This window comes from Indicator indicator, chromosome 1 (assembly GCF_027791375.1).
Source record: "Indicator indicator isolate 239-I01 chromosome 1, UM_Iind_1.1, whole genome shotgun sequence".
In the NCBI taxonomy this organism is placed as follows: domain Eukaryota; kingdom Metazoa; phylum Chordata; class Aves; order Piciformes; family Indicatoridae; genus Indicator; species Indicator indicator.
Window position 1 is genome coordinate 113669036 of NC_072010.1, and position 27368 is coordinate 113696403.

At 41.7% G+C, this 27368-nt stretch overlaps 1 protein-coding gene across 3 annotated transcripts in view; it reads right to left on the bottom strand.

The window, feature by feature from the left end:
• Nucleotides 1-27368, bottom strand: part of RUNX1 (RUNX family transcription factor 1) — a 76101-nt gene that overhangs the window by 44818 nt on the left and 3915 nt on the right. For all 3 annotated transcript variants that reach the window (XM_054381282.1, XM_054381275.1, XM_054381268.1), the window contains exons 2-3: nucleotides 25439-25595; nucleotides 8288-8392 (exon numbers count right to left, since the gene is read on the bottom strand). In XM_054381282.1, coding sequence (XP_054237257.1) covers nucleotides 8288-8392; nucleotides 25439-25595 — 262 coding nt within the window. The remainder of the gene's footprint in view (nucleotides 1-8287; nucleotides 8393-25438; nucleotides 25596-27368) is intronic.

Consider the following 27368-nt stretch of genomic DNA (forward strand, 5'->3'; position numbering starts at 1 on the left):
CCCTAAAACGCTTGTTCAATGATTTTAACAGCTACAAATTCTTTGTAGGTAAGTGCAGTTGACAGGACAGAGTCAGACCTACTGACTCCTTAGGGAGCATTTTCAGAAGTAATATACACTCACCTAATTCTGCTTTTGTCACCTTTAGAGTACTTGCCCACAGATTTCAGCAGAGCCTTGAAAACACCACCATGTGTAAGCACTTAAAAATATTCACCTCAGCCTTTGTAGCTGTTCAGTCATTAGGCAATATGATAATGAACAGTAAATGAGAAACAATAATGCATATGAAACAGGAAATAAAATTTTAAAAGCTGACAAATACAAAAATAACAATATACCTGTTCTCAATTTAAAATCACACTAATTCAAAGGATGATTGGAAAAAGACCTGGGGGGGATTAAATGACTCAAAAAAGGAGTTGAAATAATATCTAAAGGACTGAGTCAGTCTTACTGCTGTTCCTAGCCCACACCACAGCAATCTGGTTTCCTGTTTACCTATTTTATGCAAGGAAGGAGCTTGTCTTGTCAACACTTCTGTGTATCTTTAAGAAAACAGCCACATGACTAGGCAAATAAATTGTACCCCTGTACACAGCACTGGTTAGGCCACACCTTGAGTCCTGTGTCCAGTTCTGGGCCCCTCAGTTTAGGAAAGATGTTGAATTGCTGGAGCATGTCCAGAGAAGGGCAACGAGGCTGGGGAGAGGCCTTGAGCACAAGCCCTGTGAGGAGAGGCTGAGGGAGCTGGGGGTGTTTAGCCTGGAGAAGAGGAGGCTCAGGGGTGACCTCATTGCTGTCTACAACTACCTGAAGGGAGGTTGTAGCCAGGAGGGGGTTGGTCTCTTCTCCCAGGCAACCAGCACCAGAACAAGAGGACACAGTCTCAAGCTGCGCCAGGGGAGGTTTAGGCTGGAGGTGAGGAGAAAGTTCTTCACAGAGAGAGTGGTTGGCCATTGGAATGTGCTGCCCAGGGAGGTGGTGGAGTCACCATCCCTGGAGGTGTTCAAGAGGGGATTGGACGTGGCACTTGGTGCCATGGTTTAGATAGTCATGAGGTTTAGGGTGACAGGTTGGACTCGATGATCTTTGAGGTCTCTTCCAGCCTTCTTGATTCTATGATATGTGAGTTACTGCACTCCCAGAAAAGTTCTCTTGACACAAGATTTTGTATTGCACATATTTGATAATTTTCTTGAACTAAAATGACACATTCTCTGTCTCATATCACCTGACAGCAACTCACCTAACTGACTCAGCAGGGAGACTGATATATGCCAGGAGAAATAATTCTGTTCCATCTTTTTCATATGGAAAAGAAGTATCTGTACCATGAAACTTCAAGGATGCTTGAATTCAAAACCTATTGAGAACCTACCTAGTGAGTAGGACAAAAAAGGATTCCTCCTCTTCTCCCCCCCCCCAGCATTGTTATGCCAGGGAGTGCCAAGCATTCACATAAATTTCATAATCCTTTGCATGTGATGGAGATCATCCAGTACTGTTTTTAGGAGCTGCAGGTAAGCTGCTAGCCAATTAAAGTCCATATGAGGCAGGTCTTGCCTGAATCTTGCCTACACCGAGGAATCTTTGCACTATGGTAGTTACAGCAGATACTGATCTTTGCTTTCCAGCTCCTGGGCAGTGTGTCTGTACGATTTTCAATCTAAAACCAACTGCTGGAGGGCATGGGCTATGCTTTAAGTTTCTGCTGACAGTGAAAGGCCCCAAGGGAGGTCAAGACTGAAGAGTGTGAGACCTCAGACAACAGGATGATGCTGTGCCAGCCCCACCAGCCATTTTGAGGGAGGCAGCCCCAGCCCAGAGCAGCCCCATCTCTGAAAGGGCTGCTCTGCTATCTCCTCATGGAGGAGAAGAAGTTTGCCAAGCACCAGGTATGGGGGGCACAGAGAGGTCTTTCTGGGTCATGAGGGACCTGAGAGCTGCAGAGGTGACTGTTGATGCTGACTGCATCCATACACATGACCACTGGTCCTGTGCTGTAGCCAAGCTTTGAACATCTAGTATCAAGCGGTCCTGTGCTATGTGATGCTCCTGTGCTATACAGTCCTGTGCTAAGCCAGAAGGTCAAAGCTGTATCATTGGAGTAACTTAGGCCGGTTGCATGAAAGTTCATGCATAATAGAAACAGGCTGATTTCCCCCCTCACTCTTCACTTTTCTTCAGAAAACACAAGTCACAAAGGGACAAACTGCCCTCTGCTCTTTCCCTGTGTACTTTCATTATGAAAAATAGGCTGGTGGCATGCACAGCTTTCACAGCGTGGGGGAGACGTGCCCAATCACAGGACATACATTTTAGGCTGTTGTTCCTTTGTTGCTCTGGGGTATTGTGGAGCTGGCCTGGCTGCTAGGGGACTGCTAGGACCAAGCCTGTTCAGAAAAAGCTCCTTTGGTCTGCAAGCATGCCCTTGCAATATCACGCTACTTTATTGTATTTAAGTGCATTCAATTACTTGTTCATCCTTTGATGAGACATAGACACACACAGAGAAGGGAAACCTGCAGTGACTGCCAACCTATCCATACCAAGAGACAGCAATGCATCAAGTCAATTGTGTGAATTTGAGCTAGCAAAGTTTTGTAACTTCCCTGAGCTGCTGCACGCTTGCACATAACCATTGCACAAGCCAACTACAAATGTCCCCAGAGTGCACCCATAATTTAAGCACTAGTCTACCCACATCAGTGTCACCCAGACAATAGGATGTGGGGACACAAACACACAGGCACAGATCCAGCAGTATGCAATCATCAGCTTTTCTTGCAGCCCATTCTTTTGCCTGTACATGGTCTGTTTAATTTGGAAGCTCCTGAGTGCAAGTACCTTGCCCAAGATTCTTTAAAAGTGATTAGCAAAGCTGGGTTGTGATACTGAGAGGGTGATGTGCTGTGGAGCACACAGCTAGTGCCAGCAAAGCAAGAAAGGGCCTCTGCTGCACTTCTGTTATATAGACAATCAACTCATAAACACCACCTTTTCCTCAACACATTTCCTGTTGAGCCATTTCTAGGCAATGTACGTCTCCAGGTGAATGGAAAAGTCTGAAAAGCCATCAGTGACATTTATATGGTAAATCTACTCCAATTACACAATGATTCATTTTTTCTTCACTTCTAAACTGTTCATTGGTACATGCTGATCTCAGTTTCCAACAGATGGAGGCATTTGTAGCAGAAAGCAAGCAAGAAATGAAGACATTTAGCACTATTTCATCTCACTGAGATTAAAATGAGTGATGATGGAAGTGAGATGAATTTCATCTCACTCAGAAGAAAAGGTGGTTTAGAGAAAGGTCTGGCTTTTTCTTGCACAAAAGGCTGGAGGTGGAAGAGATGTGAAACTCTTAAAGCAGTCATCTCTTCCAAGCCTGACATGTGTGGTCTTCCCCACTTCTACCACAGGATAAGAGGGTGCCAGTTCTCCTCTCAGAAGCTACTCCCAGAACCCGCCTAATTCTGGCTCAGAAGTTACTCTGGGAATCTAAGTCTGTAGGCAACAGTTGGACGGGGCAGAGGAAAGGATAAGCAGATCAGCTGCACTTAACATCATCAGCCCTTGGGGATTCCCTAAAAAAAGCCCTTCAGCTGGGCAAGGGAGTGTTTGAAGGTTTCCTTCAGAACAGCTTGAGACTGTGGGCTTTCCTTGAACATTACAAGTAAGACGGGATCACTTCAGATCAGGGTCTGAGATTGTCTTTAGCTGTAGCTGATCAAAGATTTACCTGCCCCACATGCCACCCTCAAAAACTCCCCACACCCCTCCTCTCTACCCACCCACTCCACCCCCTCTTAGCTTTGCCAGGAGGCAAAAGGAAATTTCCATTTCTAAAAAGGCATTTCTTGGGTCAGCTGCTTTTTAAGCTCCTTCTCAAATGTTGCTTAGTGATATTATTCTCTCCCTCTGCTCTTCAGCATGCTGGTCTTGATACAAGGATGACAAAAAAAAGTGTTTGGGAAACACACGTATCCAATACAGGATGACTGCATTTAATGCCCAGCTTAACCTTGGATATCTTAGGCCCACTGGGGTTAAATCCATGTGGTCTTTTCATTTTGTGCCATTTCCAGGCACTTGGTCCATTAGTGAATTTTTCAGAGCTGTGTAAGTTAAAACAATTCAATGAGAAAACCAGAAAGAAGCAGTCAAAAGAAGAAAAACCTAATTTTTCAGCAGATGTACACAGTAGGTCAAATGGCCTAGGGGAAATATTTAATTTAAGAGTCATACTATTTCTACCAAGTTTCCTAACCAAAAGTATTTTCATCAGGAGCACTACTCTTGATCTGGTTACTGCTAATGATTTTCCCCATGGACTTAGCTCATAAAAACATAAATTGCTTTATGAATCACAGAATCATAGAAGCTGGAGAAGAAAATGATGGGTTAGGTCATCTTGCCCTTCTCCCTGACAGTGCAGTATTATTTCTTTTTACAAAAAAATTAGAAAATAAGCACTCATTCAAAGCTGGAGAATAAAATCATAAGTTCAAGAGAGATTTTTTTAAAATACATCATGTGGAGGAAAAGCCAGATTCTTAAGCACCTTGGCTCTCATCTGCATGCTATTAAAATTTGATCAGTAGCACAGCCAGAAATTCAATTGCAAAAAAAAAAAAAAGGACAATGGTGCAAATTCTTGTGCATGAGTAATTACCACAATTGTAAATGCAAACCCAGTAGTTACACAGGCAAATACGGTGCTAGGCAAAGACCTGGCCATCACAATAACCATGACCAAATGTACAATGGGGCATGCAAGAACTCAAAATCTGCAGGCCTTTCTGCAGTATGAAGGTGGCATGTATGATAACACAGTTGTTGTGATTTCTCCACACATTTCAGTGCCAAAGACTATGCTATGTATATTTGCTTTTATAGCCTTTGGTTGAGCATTTTTCTGTTTTCCAAAACTGACTTTAAATCCTGCTTTGTGTTATGTTTTGAAGGTTTTTCCCTAAGCATGAAGAGACTGTCCTTTTGCATTAAAAAAGAAATCAAAACATTTTGAGAACCCATCTAATTCTGGCTCAGAAAGTGCTCTTGATCTGACATTCACTGCAGACCAAAGAAAATGTTTCTGTTATTTCTTAAGCTAATCAATCTTAAAGTTTTTTGTTTGTTTTGTTTAGTTTTGTTTAAAAAGAAAGAAAAGGTATTTCCATGTCCTGTAAAGCTGGCTAAAGGTTATCCTGGTGTGAAGTTCTGGCTTTTGTCTTGGATGGCCCACATCCTCAGAAATGGTCTTGTACCTTCCACCATTTTTTTTAACATGTTTTTTTCCCAGGTCTCTGTAAAACAGTAGTATCTAATTTTTCTGCCATTACTGTCTTCCACAGATTTCTTTTGAATTGGGATGTCTTATAAAATAGATCTCAGTATTTCTGTAATTCCTTTAGCTCAAGCAAATGAGTGAGTCATGGATCTATAAGCAAGAATGGCTCCAAAATAGCGGAACTAGAAACACTAATCTAGCAATTTTTATTTTGATCCTAGCCTCAATACAGTAAGGCTGATATAATTTAAAGCCCCCTCAGCACACAGCTGCATATTCTGACATATCTAGTCACAAATCTTGTACATGTGTTTGTGCAGGTAACAGCCCTACAATCTATCTTTGTACAGGCTCCACGTGTAACTGATATAACTGAACCAATTCAAAATGGGATACATCCACCCAGACAGATTAAGGAAAACTAGATGTAAAGGCCAAACCAGTCAGAATTGTCCCAGAATGGAGAATGCACTTCTTCTTTCCTTCATACACTGTGGTATATCTCATCAGGCCAATCCCCATCTCAGTCAAACATATAAAGAGAAGAGACATCAGACTGATGGCAACAGCCACTGAGACTCAGAAACCCTTGCTGAGAAGGCAAAGTGAAAGACTTGGCCCCAAGAGGGACGATGGTATTCTGGGGTGCCTAAAGGAGAGTGTGGCCAGCAGGTCACAGGAGGTTCTCCTGCCCCTCTATTCTGCCCTGGTGAGGCTTCATCTGGAGTATTTTGTGTTCTGGGCTCCCTAGTCCAAGAGAGACAGGGAACTGCTAGAGAGCCCAACAGAGGGCTATGAGGATGATTAAGGAAATAGAATATCTGTTTTATGAGAAAAGGCTGGGAGACCTGGGGCTTTTTAGCCTGGGAAGAGAAGGCTGAGATAGGATCTGATCAATGCTTGCAAATACTTTAAGGGTGAGTGTCAAGAAGACTGGGCCAGCCTCTGTCCACTGGTGTCCCCCCCCAGGATGGGGGGACAATGTTACAAACTGCAACAATGGGAACTCCTGCTTCAACGTGAGGGAAAACTTCTTTACCTAAATAATGAAATTTATTTTTAGGGTGATGGAGCACTGGAGCAGGCTGCCCAGAGAGGTTGTGCAGTATCCTCTGAAGACTTTCAAAACCCATCTGGATGCAATCCTGTGTGGCCTGCCCTAGGTGAACCTGCTTTGGCAGGAGGGTTGGACTTGATGATCTCCAGAGGTCTCTTCCAATCCCTACCATTGTGTGATTCTGTGATTATGTGACTTTGCGGCCCACTAAAAAATACAAGGAGCATAATCCCTTCTACACCGTGTCATGAATGACTTAGCAATAAAAAGAGCTGTGCATTCTTATCAAGGGGGAAGTCTCACCTCTTCTCCTTACAGCAGTAAAGCCTCCTCCACAACGATGCTGATTTGTCTATGGCAAAGTGGAATTTTTTACAAGGAAACTTTCACATACATTTGAGTTGGGATGATATGCATGTTGCTTCAGTACGTATTATATCTCTACTTCCTTTTTAAAATGTAAAATCTTATTAAATATTAACTATTAGACCAACTGAAGAATTGATTTAAAACAGTAGGCATGCCTGTAGGATGATTTTGTGTCTTATCATTGTAGCAGACTCATATTCAAAACACTAAAGCTTATTTGTTGTCTGCAAACTATGAGCATGCCCAGGGAATTCCACATGCAAATTTGCAACTTGCATATACAAATATCTTTTTTTATGTGCACAGCTACCTGGTTCACCAAGGGTATTTTTCAGGGACAATTCAACTACAATTTTCAAAACCAATAAATATAAACTGAGTAAGAAGCCTTACCCAAACAACAGTATTTGTTTTAAATTCTGGCCTCATATCCAAGAAATATAGGTCATATTTTTCCACTAAATGCATGCAGCATCATGATGCAACTCAGACAAATGAAAGCTTGAGAAAAAAATGCACAGGCAAGACATGAGTTTTCTAAACTATTTTAGCTGAACTTTCAAATCCATCTTTTCTTCCCCCACCCAATTAAACAATCCCAAGCTGTGAGCCTCATTCTTTAGTGAGTGTTTGAATCCTGCTGTTGTCTTCTCATGGGATGATTCCACTTAAGCAACAGCCAGAACTTCTGCCAAGCATGCGGGAGGAGTGCAAGAAAATAACCACAAACCTCAATTTACATCAGGGCATTTCAATAGAAGTATGAAAAAGCCCCACTTGGGCTAGTGACAGGTTAACAATTGTCTCTACTAACAGGCAGTGCATGTGCTGCAGAAGCATCTAAACCTGCATATCTGGCTCCACCCTCTCTTCAGTCTCCAGACAAAACAGCCTGCCCTTGCCATCTGAACAAAACAAATGCCTCTGTGAGAGGTGCAGATATTCCCCTGGATATACCAACCCATTCACCTCCTCCTTGTACTTAATTCTTAAAAAAAGAGAGGGGGGGAAAAAAAGGAAAGTCTGGGTGTCTGTGAAAATGGGTGCTCCTAAGGGTGCTGTACGACAGCATGAGCAACAGTGAACTCTACAAAGCATCTACCAGGTGACCTCTCTCAGGCATTTATTTCTTTTTGCAGTGTGGCTGAGCTTGAAAAGTAAGATCAATGATATATTGGTTTCCAATGCTTTAAAATCCTCTTAACATCTGAAAGGCAGGACTATCAAGAAATGATGTGTAAGGTATACGCTGCCCACCTTTTTACCAGCATCTCTTCTGTCAGCTTTTGGTTATGATCCAAGTTACCCCTGGGCAGATACTTTGCAAATGCAGTGCAAGTGATATTCTAGATCAGCTGAAGAAGACCCATGAGAAATAAGGCTTTGGGAAGGTATAATTAAAACCAACCGAAGAACAGTCTTGGCTTAAAACATACCCACTGCTCCACATGCACTGGATATTGCTGTTTCACGAGGCTGATGATGAACACCTAAACTAAACCACTGAGCTGGCCTTCTGCAAATGGCAAAGGCAGAAGCCAAGTGAGCATTAGCACACTTACTTCTGGGTTCACGAGGTCCATCCACTGTTATCTTGATGGCTCTGTGGTATGTGGCTACTTGCGGCGGATTCGTGAAGACCGTGATAGTCAGCGTGAAGCTTTTCCCTGCAACAGGAAAAAAACCATTACTGAACATGTACGGAGAAAAGGAGTACACCTCATTTCAGATAGCACTTGAACACACCAAATGACACAGAACCACTTTAGCTGTCCATAGCTGAAGATTGATATGTGCCCAGAGAGCAGGATGTATAACCTCACAACTGTCTGGTGCTGGATGCATTCCCTCCATGGCAACAGCTCAAAGCTATTATTTGAAAAAAATTAATTTATATTTAAATGATCTACACTTTGTTTGTAAAAAAAAAAGGTTACCCTTAATAGTGAAGAATTTATCTGATCTACATGACTGCTGGTAGGTTATCTGTACGTTCTAAAAGGTGTAAGTTCAGAGACATTTAGAAATCGTGGCTGACTCTTCCAAAACTGCCACAGGAATCTGACGAACACCACTTGTTAAAATTAAGAACTGGGTGCTCAGATCCCCTAGGGAGATTACAAAATCCCATACTTTGTGGTATTGCCTCAATTCCATATTGCAAACCATAACCTTTTAAAAATAATCTGCTACTGCAATGTCAAGAAATAAGGGAATGGAAAAAAAAAATAATCCTTACATCTTGTCCACAGAGAATTAAAATGTTTTATGAAAATACAGCAAAGCATTATGCTTCATTTCTCTATCATTCAGTAAGAAAACTGTGAAGAACTTTTCGAGATTGTTATGTGCACATCACGTCTCTAAGTTCAGAAGAGCACTCATTTTGATGGCCTGAATTTGCTTTTGGCCAATGCCAGCATTTACTTCGGGCATTTTGTAAATAACAAAAGGAACATTCTGCATCTTTGATAAGACTGCACATATGCATTCATTACGGCTTTGGCCTGGACAACAATAAAAACATTGCCTGTCAGCAGGTTTAGCATACTTATCTCAGCATCATGGAGGACTCAGATACTGACAGGAATCTTTGTTATCAGTAAGAGACATCAAGGGACATCACCCCAACTTAGATAAACAGGAACTGTTTAAAGAAAATTGAGGTTCTCCTTCTTTGGGCACATGCTGTGCGAGCTTTCCCATACAGATCTGCCTGCTTCATTTTAGCACTGGCTCCAGCCCTCCCAAGTGCTGAGTTTCTTCCTTTCTAAGATTTCCCACTTTTTTTGTTTGCTTCATTCATCTATACAAATAAACATAAATTTAAATATAAATGTAAATATAAATGTCTGCCTCTAGCAGCAATATTCTTCCCCTCCCTACGCACATCCACTTGAAATTCAATACTTCTCTTAATGCAGTTCCTACTTTGGTGCTAATGGTCTGTATCAACATCACTGCGAGCACACACACATAGTTGTTACTGGAAACTGTCCTCATCACATCCCTGTGAATTAGGGAGGTATTCTCTCCAGTCTATGGATGAGGAACTGTGGGGAGATAAAGTGTTTTGGCCACGATCTCACAGGAAGCCTGTGGCCAGCGATGCTAACCACTTTGGCTGCTGCAACTAAATCCAACTGTAATCCTGAATCACAGCCCTGACAAAACAGAAGCTGAAACACAAGCCTCACAAATCCCAGGCCAGTGTCTTACCACCTCCACATCCTCAGTAGAAACCAGTCCATGAGATCAAAAGAATTGCAACAGAAGCAAAAATCACTTCAGATCCCTGTCTCGGGGCCCTTGGCCCTCAACTCTTGGGCCTTACAACTACCCAGACCAAGGATGCCTGTGTTCTTGACATTCTTTAAATATCAAATTTATCAAATTATCAAACACATGATAAAGCTTTCCACCTTTGTTACTCTTTCTCTGCCAGAACAACAGATCTTTCTTGAGGCATCAGTAATAAAGTTCAATGAACTTCCTTCCAAAGAACTTTAACAGCCAGAGGATTAGACATAACAAATATCAGAGAAACACCTGTAGATCTTCTTCCCAAAACCAGTTTTCCTGTATCATTATACACACCTAGACCACCAAGACTGAAAAGTACTTTGAAAATATACTTTATTCCCTTTTCTAATCTGCAGTACTTCCATCTTGCTTCCTAATAGATTTTTTTTTCATTTGGCAGCTGCTGATATAATAGTAAGATACTCCTGCTATTCTGCTGAAATACATAGTAACTTTATTTCTTTAGAAGGCTCTTGTGGATATTCCACATAGAAAAGAAACACTGAAAAATAAATGTATAACAACAGTAAAATGTGACCACATTACCAGTTTACTAGACCGGAATAAAGAAGAGGGAGGTGAAGTTACTTTCAAGATTTTCTACAGACTAGGCGAGATCCCAGAGTCTGTATAAGGTTGTGTCACAAGTTGGCAAAAGCATGAAGATACTTAGCTTACTTCTTGTTGACAGAAGACTATTCATTAACCACATGCTGGTTAACCACAGGACTATATAACCATAAACCTATGTGTCACTCATTGCAACTTACCAATAATTCTGGCTGTGTTTTTTCTCTGGTTATTGTGTTTCTTTTATATTTAGCTTTATTAAGTGGTTTTATCACTTTTATTCATGGCTTCTACATTATTCATCATTTATGTGTCTGGTTGACGAAGGTAGATTTAGATTGGAGGTATTGTTAGTGAAATCTGTGTTTTATGGATATACCTGTTTGGGGATGACAGCAGGACTATGAACACCTCCTCCTTGCTTTTATGTATTATGATGCAGATTTTTATTTTCAACATACACTTGCATAATACACTAACACACAAGTCCATGCACATACACGTAAGTATGCAACATGCAGCACACTAAACTGGTGGAAATAATACCAGATTAGTCACTGAGGGCTGTATTCAGGATCCCTGACACTGAAGCCTGCATTAGATGCCATGATTTCCCATGCCTAAGTAAGAGAGCCTCCTAACCACAATTAGAAAACCTATGCTGAGCATTTAGTTTCTCTGCCAAACTCAGAAAGGGACGGGTGCCACCAAAACTGAGTCAGACAACCTAAGTGATGGACAGACTTCTCTAGTGACTATAAAGAGGGAGCAAACACTCCAAGAAGACATTCTGAAACACTGTCCTTGTTTGGATGCCTCCAACAGTCATGATGAGAATTTGATGATGTCCTAGTAGCCAGAGCAAGCTGGCACATAGCCTTCCATTAGGTAGCATCAAAATCTGAGTCCCTCTGAGTTAAACAGTACACCCTACAGAACACCATACACAAAGAAGCTTGAAGCCAACCACTACTGCACCATCGTGGGGGTGTGCTGGTGGCAGAAGGGCTGATGGGTGATGTCAATGTCAAGCTTTACCTCACTGGTTTGTAAGAAACACTTCAGAGACTGTTTCTCTCTCTGTAAGTATCCCTGGCACCTCCTAATACTAGGCACACAGCATCTCATGAGCATGAGGATTAAATTCTCCAGATGTGGGACAGGACTCTGCCTTTGGAAACCCTTCCCATAGACATCAAGTATATCCTAATATGTGTAAGGGCAGAGCAGAAAACTCACTCCTTCCATGAAGCCTTCCCTCACAACTAGGATAGGGAAAAGTGCTTGGTAATGTTTATTTTTGCAAGAGCATTAAGGTCAGAACCTTTCTAGAAAAAATAATGGAAACTGTAGCGTTTCTGTCCAAAATACAATACTGACTTTTGAAAGAGGCTCTGTTGATAGGTTTGCTGGAGGCTGAGCTATCAGTGCAGAGCCCTCAAGAATTGCTGCTGACTTGACAGCTGAAGTCAGATGGATTAAACCAGCTCATGACTTTACAGGATTGCTCCTAAGATCCCCCAATGCTGTGCAAAGCTGCAAGAACCTAAGAGGAAGCACAAGTCAGAAAGCTAGCATCCACTCAGCAATGCTGTTCCTGGACCAGCAAAAGGTGAGGATCAGCCTCCAAGAATCAAGGCATCTGAAGGTGTTGTGCCTGTACTCTCAACTGCCATACAGGAGTCTGAAGTCTGCATTCAATCTGTATCCCATCTGACAGAGACTGGAAGCAAAATGAGCAGTGAGCTCATATCTAGCACGATGAGAGAGGACTGAAGTGGTACCCCAGAACAGCGCTGAAGGGCTCTAGAGGGAGCAATAGGCTTGTATGCTATGGCCCCTGGGAATATTTGAGGAACCAAGAGGGAAACAATGAATCCCAAGTGACAACAAGGTCACATGAAACTCCTGTGTCCTGCTTTAGTCATCTCTGAGCAGTGTCATGACCAGACGTGTCTGGAAATGGGAGGAAGGCCCACTTAAAATATAAATGTCTGCATGGCCAGACACAAAGGGGAATGAGAACAGATACACTTTAGGGAAGAGAGAATGCCTTGAACCTGTCATTTAATTTTAATCCATTTCTTTTTCAGGCTGAGACACTGACTCCATTGATAATGCTTCATGCAAATGATGACAGAAAAAAAGGGAGTTTGCTCTAGGTGGGGCACAGGGGGGCATGGAGAAGGGAGGCCAACAAATAATGCAGTTAAAATCACTATCTTTTGCTTTGGGGATTTATTCTGATGATCACAGATGTGTCATTAGAGTTGTTTGTTTGCTTGTTTGTTTTTTAAATTGTTACAATAAATTATTAAATAAAAAGAAGAAATAAAAAAGGGAAAGGAGCCAAGAATGCTTGTGCTGACAAGGACAACAGGTATAGATGGAAAAATGGAAAATGCAATATACCAGTAAGATACAAATCCTATTACAGACATTTCTATTGTATTGGAGAGAGACTTCCAGGTTCTAGTAAGAAAGATTATAATACCTTTTTTTTTTTTTTAATAAAGCTTCTACTTTTTAGTGCTTGTGTATTTACTGTTATTAAATGACTAAATGGTCAATTTTATACATCTCTACAAATTCTCATAACATCTTTCTGGATATCTGTCAAAGTGAAGAAGTCTGCTGCATGTTAATGTATCTGACTGTACTGCTGAGCAGGATGTAATACACAGACACTCGAGTATTAAATGTCAGCTATTACAAACTGGAGCAAATTTTTGCCATTCTTATCATTTAAACCCCTTAATACTCCCAATGTAACCAACAGGATGAGAAGGCCTAACATAATTTGACCAATCATTAGTTAACTGCTGTTCATCATAAGAATGAAATATTTTTGTAGCTGTTCAAGTTGCATGTCCAGTTGCAAAAAACATGCACAGGTCCAAATTTTTTGCTTAGATGGCAACTCTTTTCTCTTGCCTGTTGTCCAGTGGCTAGGTCATCAGAAAAAAAACCTGCAGCTGAGGTAAGCAGCATAAAACCCCCCCACACACTAATTTGTTTACCACTAGTACCACAAATGCCACTGAATTTAAATATGAGAAGAAACTGTTATATGCTGCCATGCTGTAAATAGTTTACAAAGACTAACCACCACAGACCAACGGTCCAAGCAGAAAAATGTGAATGTGTGGAGATGTCAGCAAATAGGAGTTATTGCCCAGAGAAATGCAAGAATTGCCCATGCAAATCAGCTGCATGGGCAACGTATCTGTTTGTGCATTTATATGGATGTTTTGTGAGTATAAGTGTGTGTCAAGTTGGAGATTTGGGAAATACACTCACTTGCCTCCTGACAAACCAGCCTGGGTAAGCATAAAGGTATAGATCTGAACATTTCTGTGGAGTGTCTCACTCCAGGAAGTCCTTATATCTGTGTTTACATAGCATCTACTTACCCAGAATGAAATCTCTGTCCCATTAAATCCATAGGTGTTTTGTTCTGCATTCATATGGTTCCAAGTTGTCATGCAAATATCCAAAAGCAGCCCTGCTGCAAATTTGGATCCAACTATGCACTACTGAATTTGCTTTGCAATAAGTTGTGGAAAAGCAATTTGCTGCTGCAGAAGCGTGGCTGGCACTGGCTTCTCCCCTTCCCATATTTCTCAGCTCCTGGCAGCACTGAGCGCTTAACTGAGATCTGCACTTCACTCTCTTTTCCTTCTCTGCTCATACTCCATGCTTTTTTTTCCATGTAACAAGTCAAATGATGTGGTGTAGAACAGCAGAGCTGTCTGCCTCTCCTGCCACTGCTCTGGGGTTTCCCAGAGATAGAAGAAAGTTGTGTCTAGGGCAGAATAATTTCAAGGCATTATTTTGGTGAAGTACATGTACATTTAACCTAAGGCAACACAGGGACTATAGTAAACAACCAAAATGACATAACTGGAATCAAGGAACATTAACAGAAACTCTCTGAAGTTAAACAGGCACTCAGAATAAATTTTACCTTAAGCCCCTTTGCTGGGTGATAAGTATTGTCCCTGACACTCTTCTTATAACTCAAATTAAGTGTAAGTCTGCAAGCTCTGGACATGAAATATTTAAGCAAACAGATGCAGAAGCTGGTTCTATACTTCGTGTAACTTACAGCTGTTAAGATAAAGCTGACTCAGGTCCTCAGCAACTATTCCAGCAGGCAGGTATTGATGATGCACAGCAATGTTTTGTGCATGTCCCTTGTCATCAGCTGTACCAGGCATGCTACAAGGCCTGTCCCCTACACTATGCATTTCACTTTACACTGGAGAATGCCCATGCAGGTAACAGGTCCTAAAGTCACTTTCCCCTTCTTTTCTGTGCCATGGTGGTAACAACATTCAAATCCCTTTCCTCAGAAAGAGGGAAAAAAAACCCAACCAACCAAACAAAAATAACCCCATCTTCTTGCTGAAATAAACAAAAAAAATGCCAGCACCCAGCATCCTCAAAACATGTCATTGTCAATTCAAAAGTCACATATTTGCTTGAATGCTGCTTTCTATCCATTCTTGTAGCAACTAACACCTTTAGTGTTTGATCTGAAGCCCTCAGAAGAGTGATTCTCCCTTGTACAAACAGGGCTCTCTCACATTCTCAAGCGCTACAAGGGTGGAACTCAGCTCACAAAAACAGTCACAATATTTTTCTCTTCTTTTTGGCCAGATGTTTACATTTTAATTTGACAAGAGTTCATGTGCAGCCAGTTTCACTTCTGCGCTGATGAGCAGTTTCACTTCCCAGTCCCATGTGCTGTCATGATGATACCATCCACCGCCTCCTCCAAGCCTTGCAGGGGCCTCTGTGCTAATCCCTTTCCTGACAGCCTGACAATGTGTGTAAAAGTGCAGCCGCTGCTGCTGCTGCTCCACTGTTTGCCTGCAAGGCACCTGATGGCCCTCCTCTGCTTGAGAAACTTGGGTCTGAAATGCACTTGTTTGAAATGTTCGTGTCTAAAATGCTAGATGCAAGATGCCAATCTCAGTTAGACTCCTTTGGTTTCCTTCCTTCAGGTTACTACTCCTACCACCTTGATGTCATTTGTCCTGTGAATGTGCTTCAGCAGAGATGCCACAAAAGCGTGGTTTATTCTGTTCAGAGAAAAAAAGTCGGTGGCAGTTGAGTAGCTGGAGATGGCAGCTGTAGGCACTGAACATTTATTGGGAAGGGAGCTGCAGCAGAAGACATGTAGGAGGGTAACTCTTAGCTTATGGGAAACAATGTAAATGAACTGAGAAAACTCATAGGGTCAAGATATTTGGCACAGAGGTGTGGCAAGAAGAAGGTCTCTGAAGACAGACTGTCTCACAATAGTCAGCTTAGGGTGACACCCAGTAGTTAACGTAGATGTTAGTCATTTTTGTATGCCAACATCCACATTCCACAAACATACAAACCAGCAGGAATCCACCTATATGTTGCTGTCTAATTTCACAAGAGAGACTATTTCAAGCAATGGTAGGAACATCACTTGTACTTCAGCATCCTTAGGTCTAAGTTCTATGTAAATACCAGATTTTAGGCTTTGTGATGGAGGCTGTATATATACGTGTGTGTGAGCATGTGCACCAGAGTTAAAACAATGACAACACGTGAAAAAATGTTTCTCCATTCTGTTTAGAGAATTGTTTCTGAAAGACAACACAACTGAATTTTTTGGAATGGGAGGCCTTCTTAGAAAGCCTGCAGAAAAGTTTTTTAAATGGATTAAAGCCCTGAAAGACTGGGATGGGAGGGGAAGACCTTTTAATGGAAAAGCAAAGCAGCCTCTAACTATAAGTGGAGTTGCTGCAGTAACCACTATAAAATTCTTATGAACTTGGGTGGAGACAATAATTACAGCACAGGAAGAATGAGATGCTATGGGGTGCCCAGCCTCTGCGGCAGAGTGGCAGCACAAGGAAATTACAGTCTGAGTCTTACAATGCAATGCTTATTGTTAAAATATTTTTAAGACTTGAGAAGTGTATATGCAATTTGTACAAGTGTACATGTCACTAATGTTTGAACACAGATTTTGAGAACGTGCAATTTTTTTCCCCTTGAAGATAACTCTAATGGAAAAATCTGATGCTCCTATGAATACGATACCCTAAAACCCAAACCTCCACTTTCAAGCTGTGACCCACTACATATAAAGGAATTCTGACCTTTTTTCTTCGTGCAATATTATTTTTGTTTTAACTTAAGTGCTTCTCTACACCAGAGCTTCAGCTCTTTGTGAACAAGTGTTCAGAAATGACCTAGCCTCCAGAAAGTGCATCCAGCTGCAAGGCAGAATGAAAAAATGATCATTCAGCAGACTGCTGTGTCACTGCTGAATGGTTCAGAGAAAGGGAAAAACAGCAACAGGAACACCAGATGGAAAAGACAGTTCAGAATAAAATTACTCAAATTCAAAGCTACCACCTTCTCACAGAAAATGCTTTGAGATCTTTAAGCCTAATAATAGTCCTTAACCCAGCTATAATTTCAAACCATTAATAAGCTTTTTGAGGCAGAAATTATCACCCTCTCTTTATAGGTGATGAGAGAGACATGAAAAGGTTGAGGCCCAGATTCACAAGAGGATTTAGCTTCCTGAAGTGGGATTCAGGTTTGACTTAAATGCTTAAGCCCAAAATTACAACCCTCATCCCTCCCAACCCCCCATCCAAGAGGTACCTAGCAGTAGCCATGGTGAATATCTGTGGGGGTTTCCACTGCTAAACAGCCTCATGCTCTCAAGGCCACAAGCTCAGACTCCATGAAGAAGCATCTCAATGTGGTCAGTTGGCTCCAACCCACATCCTAAAGCCCTCCTCTGCCCCTTCTCCTCAAGAAGACCTGGTTTGAGAGCTGCTGCTCAGGACTCACCCACTGACAGTGGGTGGCCACTCACAGTGGCCTCTGTTCCTGCTTTAAGCATTAGGGCACTTCCCTAGGGAAGGTCCCTGCTTTGCAGGATGCACCTCAGATGTACACTTTACACTTCCCCAAGGGTACCATGACCAAATCACTGTGGTGGGGTGGCAGAGTCTTTAAGCCATTCCCAATGGCTGGAGGTCCTCTGGAAGAAGAGGTGCTTGACCAGAGGGACGGTGCATGCAAAACTCTCAGGGCTGGTAGCTGCAGCATTTGTGGTGTGGGGAGCACCTCATTTCACTCTCTTCTCCAAGGACTGCTTTTGTGTTTGCATCCATGATTTCTTCACCCCTTGAAGCCCTATTCTCATCATCTACCTAATTGTTAGAACAGGAAAACCTCAGTGTAATGGGTGTTGTAGGTTTTGGCAGATCCTATTCCAAGGCACCTTCATTTCATGGTGCATTTGTCCTGTGAACCTAGAAAAGGCTCTTTGAGAGCTAGATTTTGTCTCAGTCCCTCTCCCTTTTCCCAGCATTAGCCTTCACTTGGGACCAGCCCAAGTCTGGCTATTTGTCTATCCACATGCTGGAATACCTCAGTGTTCTGGCATGATGCAGGAGCTGGGAACAAACATGCTCCTTGCCCTACAAAATGATGAAGATGATGACCTCTCAGCATGGCTGCAGGCAGAGGCATCAGGTACAGGGAACGAGGAAGGTGGGAGTTCACTGGAAGAACTTAGTTCACTGCTCTGAATATGAAAGGCAAGAAGCACTTTTATGATGAGGGCCATTTCAGCAAGGGACTTCTGGCTGCAGTGGCCTAAAGGAGATGAACACCAAAAGAAAACCTGACAAGTCACTTCTTGAGAAGCTAGCTGAACATAGGAGTGTGCACTGGGACTGTTTACTTTGAGTTCATTTTCTTAGAGGAAGGACTCCTCTGTGCTGTCATTACACTAATGCAATGTGCATTGATTTCAAAGCTTGGAAGAGGTCTAGGGTCACTCGATGGATATCCATGCAGTCAGTGATGGGGGAGATAACACTGCCATTACAAACTTGGAACCTGTCAAGTTTCACCAGAGACAACTTCCAAATGTAGAACAACCTCTGTGGCCTCAGATATGGATGTACCTTTGTCAGAGTGGTGCATAAAGTCTAGCCTGTGGAAACTTGGCAATCATGCCAAAGTGTCTTCCTCAGTTTCTTCCTAAACTTCAGGGACCTGATGTACATACACACTGCTCCAAGCACTGCCTCGCTGAAGAGCTCTTATGGCATCAACCCTTCACAGCAGCTGCTTCACTCCTCCCCTCCTTGGCCTCCAGAACCTACACCATCTCCCCTACTGCCTGCTCCCTCCCCACACCATACTGCAGGTAGCTCCCCATGCTTGAGGGGACATTAGGAAATCGCAGCAGGAATTCAGGACAGTTTTCAGCAGCACACTTTGAGGCCAAAACCTGCTCCCAAGAAAAAGACTGACACAGGAATCCCAACTTGTTCTGAGAGGCAGCAGCTCTTAAAGGGGGTGGACAGGAGGAGCATCAATAGATAAAGGAGGACAAGAGACAGAGATTGAAACAGGACAGATATGAAGGGAATAAGGTCGATTTTGAGAGAAAACTGAGTTGAAATAATATGACGGGGAAAACGGGAGAAATAGAATGGGAGCAAAAGAGATGGAAAGTCACACAGCATTAAAGTAATAGCAAAAAACCCCCAAAGTCTATTTTTCACTATTGCTAGTTTTTATAGGGCAGCAAATACTGATTCAGACTGACGAGGGTTTATGCACATGACTATACTGGAAAAGACTTTCCCAAAAGGAATTGTGAGCCACTGATTTACAGCATCCTCACTTCTGCTAATCCTGAGTGAACTGACAAGGACTGTATACCATAAAACAGTCAGCTGAAGTTCACTAGCCAACCCTGAAGACAATCATAATTTGTCTCTCAGAATGCTTTTATTTTGATAGCAAACTAGCAGCTATTATTTGAGTTGTAATACAGGTACATGGGTACACACATAAATTTTTTTTAATTAGAACTCAAGCAGCCTTTTAAGGAGGCCACACTAAAATAAAAAGCAAAATAAAAACAAAAAAAAAAGAAGAAAAAAGAAAAAGCTGAAAAGCAAACAGATCTCTTGAAACTATGTAACCTCTTCATCTAGAGAGGTAGTTTGTTTTCTCTAAGCAGTACCCTGGTAAGCCAGACTCCTTTTATCATAGGAAAAAAAAAAAGACAAAAATAAAATGCTCAGAGGATAGCATCTGCCTCATCCTCATCTTCAGCCCAAGTTTGAAAAACGTACAAGCAGAGCTCTGCAGAACCAAAAAATAGATTTATTGTTATTGGACTGAGGGCAGTGGTTCAGCACTTGGCATGGCCACTGTTTACAGCAGTAATGCTCCCGGAGACAGGAAGTTCTCCAAATCGCTCTGCCATTATTTTTCTCCTGTTGACGCTTTCTGATCAAGAGTTTTTTTGCCCAGACGAAATTTTAAGTAACCCAGCAGAGAGTGTTTGGGAGCTGGCAAATCCAGCTGCAGTCATGCTCAGCCTCACGGACCACATGACGTTTTCTGAGCCAAAGCCCTGCGCAGAGCTGCATCGTACATATACTTTCTTACACAATCAACGATTCATGCAAACCCGGCTGCACGTAGCCAGTGTGTGCCGAAGACAGCTCAGGCGGCTCAGGCGTAATGAGAAAGTCTTCTCCCCTCCCCTCCTCCTGCCACTACGTTCCTGCCAACAGCCAGGACCGAAGCAGCCGTAGTCCTCAAAGGGCTGGGCTTACTGATCAATGCAATGCTTTGGCTTGAAATAGGCATTGGCTCCTTCCCATTGCGGGAAACCTGCACCCTGAATTCTTCCACAGCTACTCAGTTTACAGGGAAATCTCAATTAAAATTAACAACACAACTAAGCCACCCTAAATCACTTAAAAATGAAATTACCACGTCTGGCCTCTGTCTTTTAGAGAAAATTCACCACTCGTTACAGACTGGAGGGAGAAAAATCCTGTGGTAAACATCAACCCTCTAATGGACAGCGGGGGTGTGGACCAGCAGCACCGTTCCTTTCTTTAGCCACTCTCCACAGGCAGCAGGACTGGCAACAGTGGCCCTGGGTGATGCCTAGCTTTCCCACCCCAAAGGCCATACTATCCTTGCCCATGCCTGGCACAATGGCAGGGCTGTGGGATGGCTCAAGGGAGCTGCCTGTGTCTTTATAGCTAACCTGCCCTCTTGCTGGCTGCGGTATCATGCTAACCCCACATACTTCTGAATCTGAAGTATAAATAACTGGTTGTTTTTACACTCTATCAATTGACTCTTTTTTTTCAGTTTTGATTGCTGTTGGATTTCTTCTATTTTCATCCCATCTGGCACTCACGACTCATTGTTACTCCAGTATGTGATACTGCATCCCCTGAAGCATTCCAATGGCTTGGATCAGGACCCAGCCGGCTGCTTAACAATGATTTTATGATCCTGTTGAATAGCATCCTCCTCTGTTTTGCACACATTTTTATGATTTAAGCAAAAAAACAAAACAAATTTTAACAAAATGTTCGAATAAAGCAACCACAAGCTGAAGTTCCACAGAAGGAGCAAAAACTCTGACTCAAGAAGACTCAGAATTCAGACAATAATTTCTGGGGTTTAAGTATTCTAGAGATTCTGTCTTGAAATTGTTCTTTTTATTTTCCTCACAATTACATCAAGAAACATCCCTGATGGCAGAAACTTCTGATTATGCTTGGCAATATCTCTTGTGCTCTCCTACCAGCTACACCTGTGAAAAAGGAGTACTTCTTCGGCTCTGTGGAAACTGAAAGCTGTCACAAAACTTCTCCATTACACTAATCCCCATAGCTAGCAGGAAAGATACATATATAGGCTTAATTTTCAGTCCCTTCCAAGACAGAGTTTTTAAAAAAGGCCTTGCTGGAATGCTGTTGCAAAGCTCCAGCTCCCAGCTTTAGACTGAGATCTTCTGCAGCAAGCCAAGACACTTCCTCATTAGCTACTATTATGATAACCTATTAATAATTATTTTCATCTGGAAAACATGTTTATTTGTTGGGGTTTTTTTTTAAAGTTACGTTCTACAAAGAAGATAGTTACTGGGATTAATGATTCCATGAGGAAAATATGTAATGCTTACTGAGCCATGAAGCTTTTCCTCTCCAAAATAACTATTTATTTTTAATTTTCTCCAATGAACTTCGATGGTGTCAGGCTTTTTGCATCCGATTTATTTCATCATAGTAACCTAAACCAGTTCATTATATATTAAGAGGGCACTTTGCAGTAGTAGCATTTTAAAGTTTGAAGAATTTATGAACAAAGGGAGACAATAAAGATTTTTTTTTTTGACCAGGTAATCAGGCAAGGGGGGAGGGGGAGAGGGGGGCTGTGATTGACTCAAGTTTTAAACTACATTTTTCTTTCAGAAATTACTTACTTGGGCTTACAAGCCAGACAGGCAGGTTTTCCCAGCAGCATTCTCAAATTAGGGTGAGGAATAGTAACTCTGGATTCCAGCCAATTCCAATGTAAATCTGTTTTATTTGGGAAAGCAAGCCAAATTGCTTTTATACAACATCTCGATGTTTTGGGTGACCTGCAATATTCTCAGCTCCCATTCTAGGTGTCAAGAAAATCAAGTGGGTTGCTGTAATTTATTATTTTTTTGCAATTCTGAGCAACAGGCACAGGCAGAGCAACATGGGGCAACCGCTTGCTGTTAAATACGAAACAAATGATGAAATGTAGTTTAGATCTTTAAGTCTTGGCCAATATTTGGTTCCTGTGTCTTCTCTGACCGACAGGCAGGGTCGGACCCCACAACAGGGGGAATGGCTGTAATTCTCTCAGTCAGTACAGAACCACTTATTCTCTGAGATGAAAATCTGGACAATAGTCTTAAGTACAAGACAGCTGTCAGACTCACTTGCTAGATTGCATTTAAAGCCCACAAGGGAAAAAAACCAAGCAAACAAACAAAAAAAGTATTTATTAAGAACATCATGAATGACAATTTCCGGCTCTCTTAGAAAGGAGAGAGTGGTGGCTCGTCATCGGTTTGGCAAGACTTTTAATATGGGGATGGTTGCACCTGCATGATAACTGATGCACAGAGATCTGTCACCAGCCAAAGCCATTCCCTACTCTCCAGCAGGGATTTTAAATCACCTGAAATACACAAGGAATGTCCACTCTGATCGTAACCAATGTGAACTTTCAATCACTGTTAACGTAATATTCCTGGCAACACATTATCACTGGTGGCAACTGAACTTACTCAAACTCAAATATTACAGAGCAAACAAAGTTTCAGTTAATTTTCCTCTACCCAAGTATCAAAGGAAGCAATGCTTTTTGAAGCAGCTACCTTATGCTTAGGCTTTATACAAATTCAGCAGAATACCACCTCAGAAATCCCAAACCAAATGCAAACAATCCCCACCTTTGGAAAACAATCCCTTGTTCAGGGAGTAAACAAAAGCATATATTAGTCATTTGCTCCAAAGATGGGCAGCCAATGGAGGTGATGAGATTTAACCTTGAAGTCTGACTAATAGCACGCAGCGTTCCCAAATCACTCCATCACTTAAAGGATCCCAAACACCTGATTATCACACAACATACAATGCTTATGTCTGTGCACAAGAGACTGGCTACTAGCAACTGCTGATAGCAGGGTAAGGGGCTCAACGACACTCTCCATCAAATTTTCTGTCTGAGAAGGAACTGTTCTCTCTCAGCTGCTGGATTTTGACCTTGAATCTCACACAGTCCACTGTTATGATTTCTAGCTTCATCACTATGGCCCGAACTGAACTACAGGTTTGTTTTTATTAGCTTCTCCGTCACTCTGCCAGCTATTCATTTGAATCGTCTAAACAGTCATCTCTGAATCATAATGCAAATTCCATTTACTGAAAAGGTGGTACCTTTAATATAACAAATGAACATGTTTAATGACTGATACTTTTAGACATTACAGCATCTCTCATGTTTTCAGTAAATGGATATAATTTATTCTGCATTACCCTATTATTATCCTTTGCTAGCATTACGAAGCTACGTTCTCAGCTGTGGGTGTTTTCCACCAGGTGCATTTTGAAGACAGCCTAAACAACACGATTTAAAAGACACCTCGCTCTGTATCCTCAACTAAAAATGCTGCAGGATACAGAGGGACTGGATTGGTATTTTATTCTTAAAATATTCTTACTGATTGCACTTGTGTTTCAACAGGGCCGTGCTCTTCCACAATCGCTGACTGTATTTATACTGGAAGAATATCTACAGATGCATTCCACCTCAAAGGCAAATACAGGCTGTTGTGTATAATCAGGATAACTTCCTCAGTCTGAAGGCTGACACATCTCCTATTTGGAATAAAGCATTTTGAGACCAAGCGAGCAGAAGTGGGTCACCTTTGTAACTCTCCTGAAGCATGCTCCTAACTCCATTCATTTTTTTAAGAAGCACTCATGCAACCGCACATCAAGAGATGGCTCTGATGCTCACATGGGGAGAGAGGTAGAGAAAAACTGTGAGGAGAAATAGTGATGCCCTGAGCACTCAGCCTGGTTCAGAGAGACACCATTACACAAACTGCTCAAAAAGGTAAGATGCAGAAACCTACTTCTGTGCAGTAAACATAATCATTTTCATTTGTGAGTGTTTTAACACCGAAACATTCCTAAATAACACTGCTGTGTTTGGAACACCATAATGTTACATTCCAATTTTACTTAAAGATAGGAATGAAAAAGAAAAGCACGTAAGTAAATAGCATATGAAGTCACATGGAAGGTGAGACAGTTTTTCATTCTTGACCTTAAAAGAGAGAGACTGATCTTTTCTCTGAGCTTCTTCCAAGCAACAGCTCACTGACCTCTCTCCTGTGGGTTTTACCCACAGCAGCAGGACTCCATTCACAGCAACAAGGTTAATAAGAGAAGTACATAAAATAATCGTGTAATACAAAGGTAAACATGATTGCTTGGAATTTATGGGGTTTAATGTTATGGACTGGAGCCAAAGAGTGAAGTTGCAAAGGGTCCTTTTGTTGATTTTACAGGCTTTTGGATCAAGATTTGTACACCTGTCCGTTCACACGTGATGGGAGCAGCATGTGTCAGGTACTATTTGCAGCTTCCTAAAAATATTTTCCTATAGTTCCAGTTTATGTCAGCTTCGACTCTTATTTGTTATTTATGCTCATAAGGCCCTTTTATTTCCATACTGGTAATTGCTGGTTATCACAAAGGTGCAGCAAGTCAGATACTAAGCTCGTCTCTTCAGTTCTGATCTATCCTATCCACTTTGCCAAAGCACATGAAATAGCGGGACTACTGTGCATTGCTCTACACCTATTTCAGAGAAAGATAACCCAGAAAAAGTGCCCTGTGCCTTCATCAAGACGTGATAAACCTAGAAAATTTTTACATCTATGCAGGAAACACTTGCAATTACAATTGCAAAAAACACAACACAACAGCAAGTTGAGTTGCTGTTACACAGAACTTTTGCAGAGAGTGCCTGGGAGCCCTGAGACCGTCATGAGGCGATAGACAAGCTGAAAATTCTCATTCAGCATTGAAAATATGGCATTTAAGCTTCAATGTGGGTAATATTGTGCTGTTTTAAACTTGGTGAGATGACTTCCAGGGTCAGATGTAACTTGCTATCTCTATGAGATGTAACTTGCTATCTCTATGAATCATTTTATTGTTATGATCTATTGTGTTGTTTAAAATTGAAACAGCACAGTCCAGGGTAAAACAAACAAACAAACAAAAAAGCCATCTAGCTAATTCTGTGCCTTTGGAATTGGCCTACGCCAGATCTTCTAGCATTGCCTGCTGCGGAATACTCCAAAACATCGTCTTCAAATTCCCTCTACATAATCAGAACTTGACATAACCGGTGAACATGACTGAATTGTAGTTGAGAACACATACCTCTTCCACTTCTACCCACAAATCGGAGGTCGTTGAACCTTGCTACTTGGTTTTTCATGGCAGCTGTGGCATTTCTGAGCTCTGCAGAGTAGTTTTCGTCGTTTCCAGCCATCACTGTTACCAGCGTCCCATCGGGCACATCTCCCAAGGCCACCACCTATGAAATCAAGGAGCAGAAATTTCAGCTTCCTTACATGATTTTTAATTAGTAACATGAGAGAATAGGAAAAAAGCAGTAACAGCAAAAATCTACGTAGACTAAAAAGTTGTTTGGGGAAAACAAGAGTCACTTCCACCCAGAGCTACAGAAAAGTTTTCACATCGACGCACCTCCGAAATACACAGCACAATGCGTATTCTGACCTGAAAAATGCTTGGAAGCAGCTTTCCAAAATATACTTCTGTAATTGTCAGTAAATAAATTCAAGTAATGAGAACTGATTCTGGTCTGAATTACATCAGTAGCATTACTCCTAAGCTACAGTGGAGTCAGCACAATGCTGGGAATGTAAAATTCAAGGGAAAACAAAACCAAAGTTATCATCTCAGTTCCTGCATCAGTTCCTTGTCTTCTCCTTCTGCTGCTCACAACAGACCTGCCCCAGTATACATTTAGAGTAAACCCACAGAAATGTAGGCCTCAATTGAATGTTTAATCACGACTTACCTAACAATTTATTTTTTTCCTTGAGAAGCATGAAAGCAAATTGTTGACTTAAGACCTCACCCGCAACCTGATGGATGGAAATCGTGATCTGAACTAATTAAATCTGCAATCGCTCAGACAAAGCCTTTCACTTGATCCAAAATGTTTGCGCTGTAGCTCCTTGGTGCCAGCATTTATCAAAGGAATATTTAGGAACACAGGATTTGCCGCATTTTTGATGCTCAGAGGTATATATATGTCTAACAAATTTTATAGCTCGCGTCTACAATGTTCTCACTGATTAAAAAATGAAAATTTTATCTTATCTTCTTGAGCAGGACAAAATTCTCAGAACAATTTTACCTTGCTACAATTAAATGGATATCTGGTGTGTCTCTTGATTTACTCTGGCAAAAGCAAGAGCTTGAATTAGGTCCCCTATCGTACTTTTTTTAGATCCTGTCGCTGTTCCTCTACTTAAGTCTACAGTCTCAGGACTACTAGCAATAAAAAAAAAAAATTCTTAAAAATATAATTCTAGCTAAGTTTAATTTCCTCTTTTATACGTTGTAAGAGGAAGCAGTCCTGCATCATTTCCTCTGAGTTGCAGCTTGATACTTTTCCTTCCTCTTAGCGTTTTCTAGCTATGTCCATGAAGTTATAGCTGTCTGAAAATGGGCATGGCCCGGTTTTACTTCTATTAGCTTCTAATCGCACTTGTTCTTTCCAAACAGGATCAGCGGCTCTTTCACTTGATCCGCCTTTGACACTTAACTCCCCAGCCACAGCTACCTCCCATGGTATGAGAGAGGACTTCAGTCTCAGGTACAGGAAGCTGTGTTTCTCACTTCATTACTCTCTCATTTGTCACCAATAACCCTTATTTTCACTTCCACACACAAAGTTAAAATCACTGTGTCAAAATTCCTTCTTTATGTATCTATTTCAACTTTCATATTCATATTCTTCTGTGGCCCAAGTTTTTGCTTTTTCTTGTTCTCCTCTACATGCCATAATGCATTTCTGTGGCCTGTGCTATGCTCAACTTTTCAAATTTCCCTGATCTTGGCATAAATTAGTCCCTGCTTGAAATGTTTATGTTAGGAGGTCTTCCCCTTGCACAGCATTGTGCCATGGGGCACGCTGGTTCACAAGATTAGCAACTGTGAACCCAATGTGCTCACCCAGTTCTTAAAAAGTTACCATAAACCTTTAAAATATGCACATATATCAAAGGCACAAGAAAGGGAAAGGGGAAAATGGGGGCATCACCATCATCCCCCT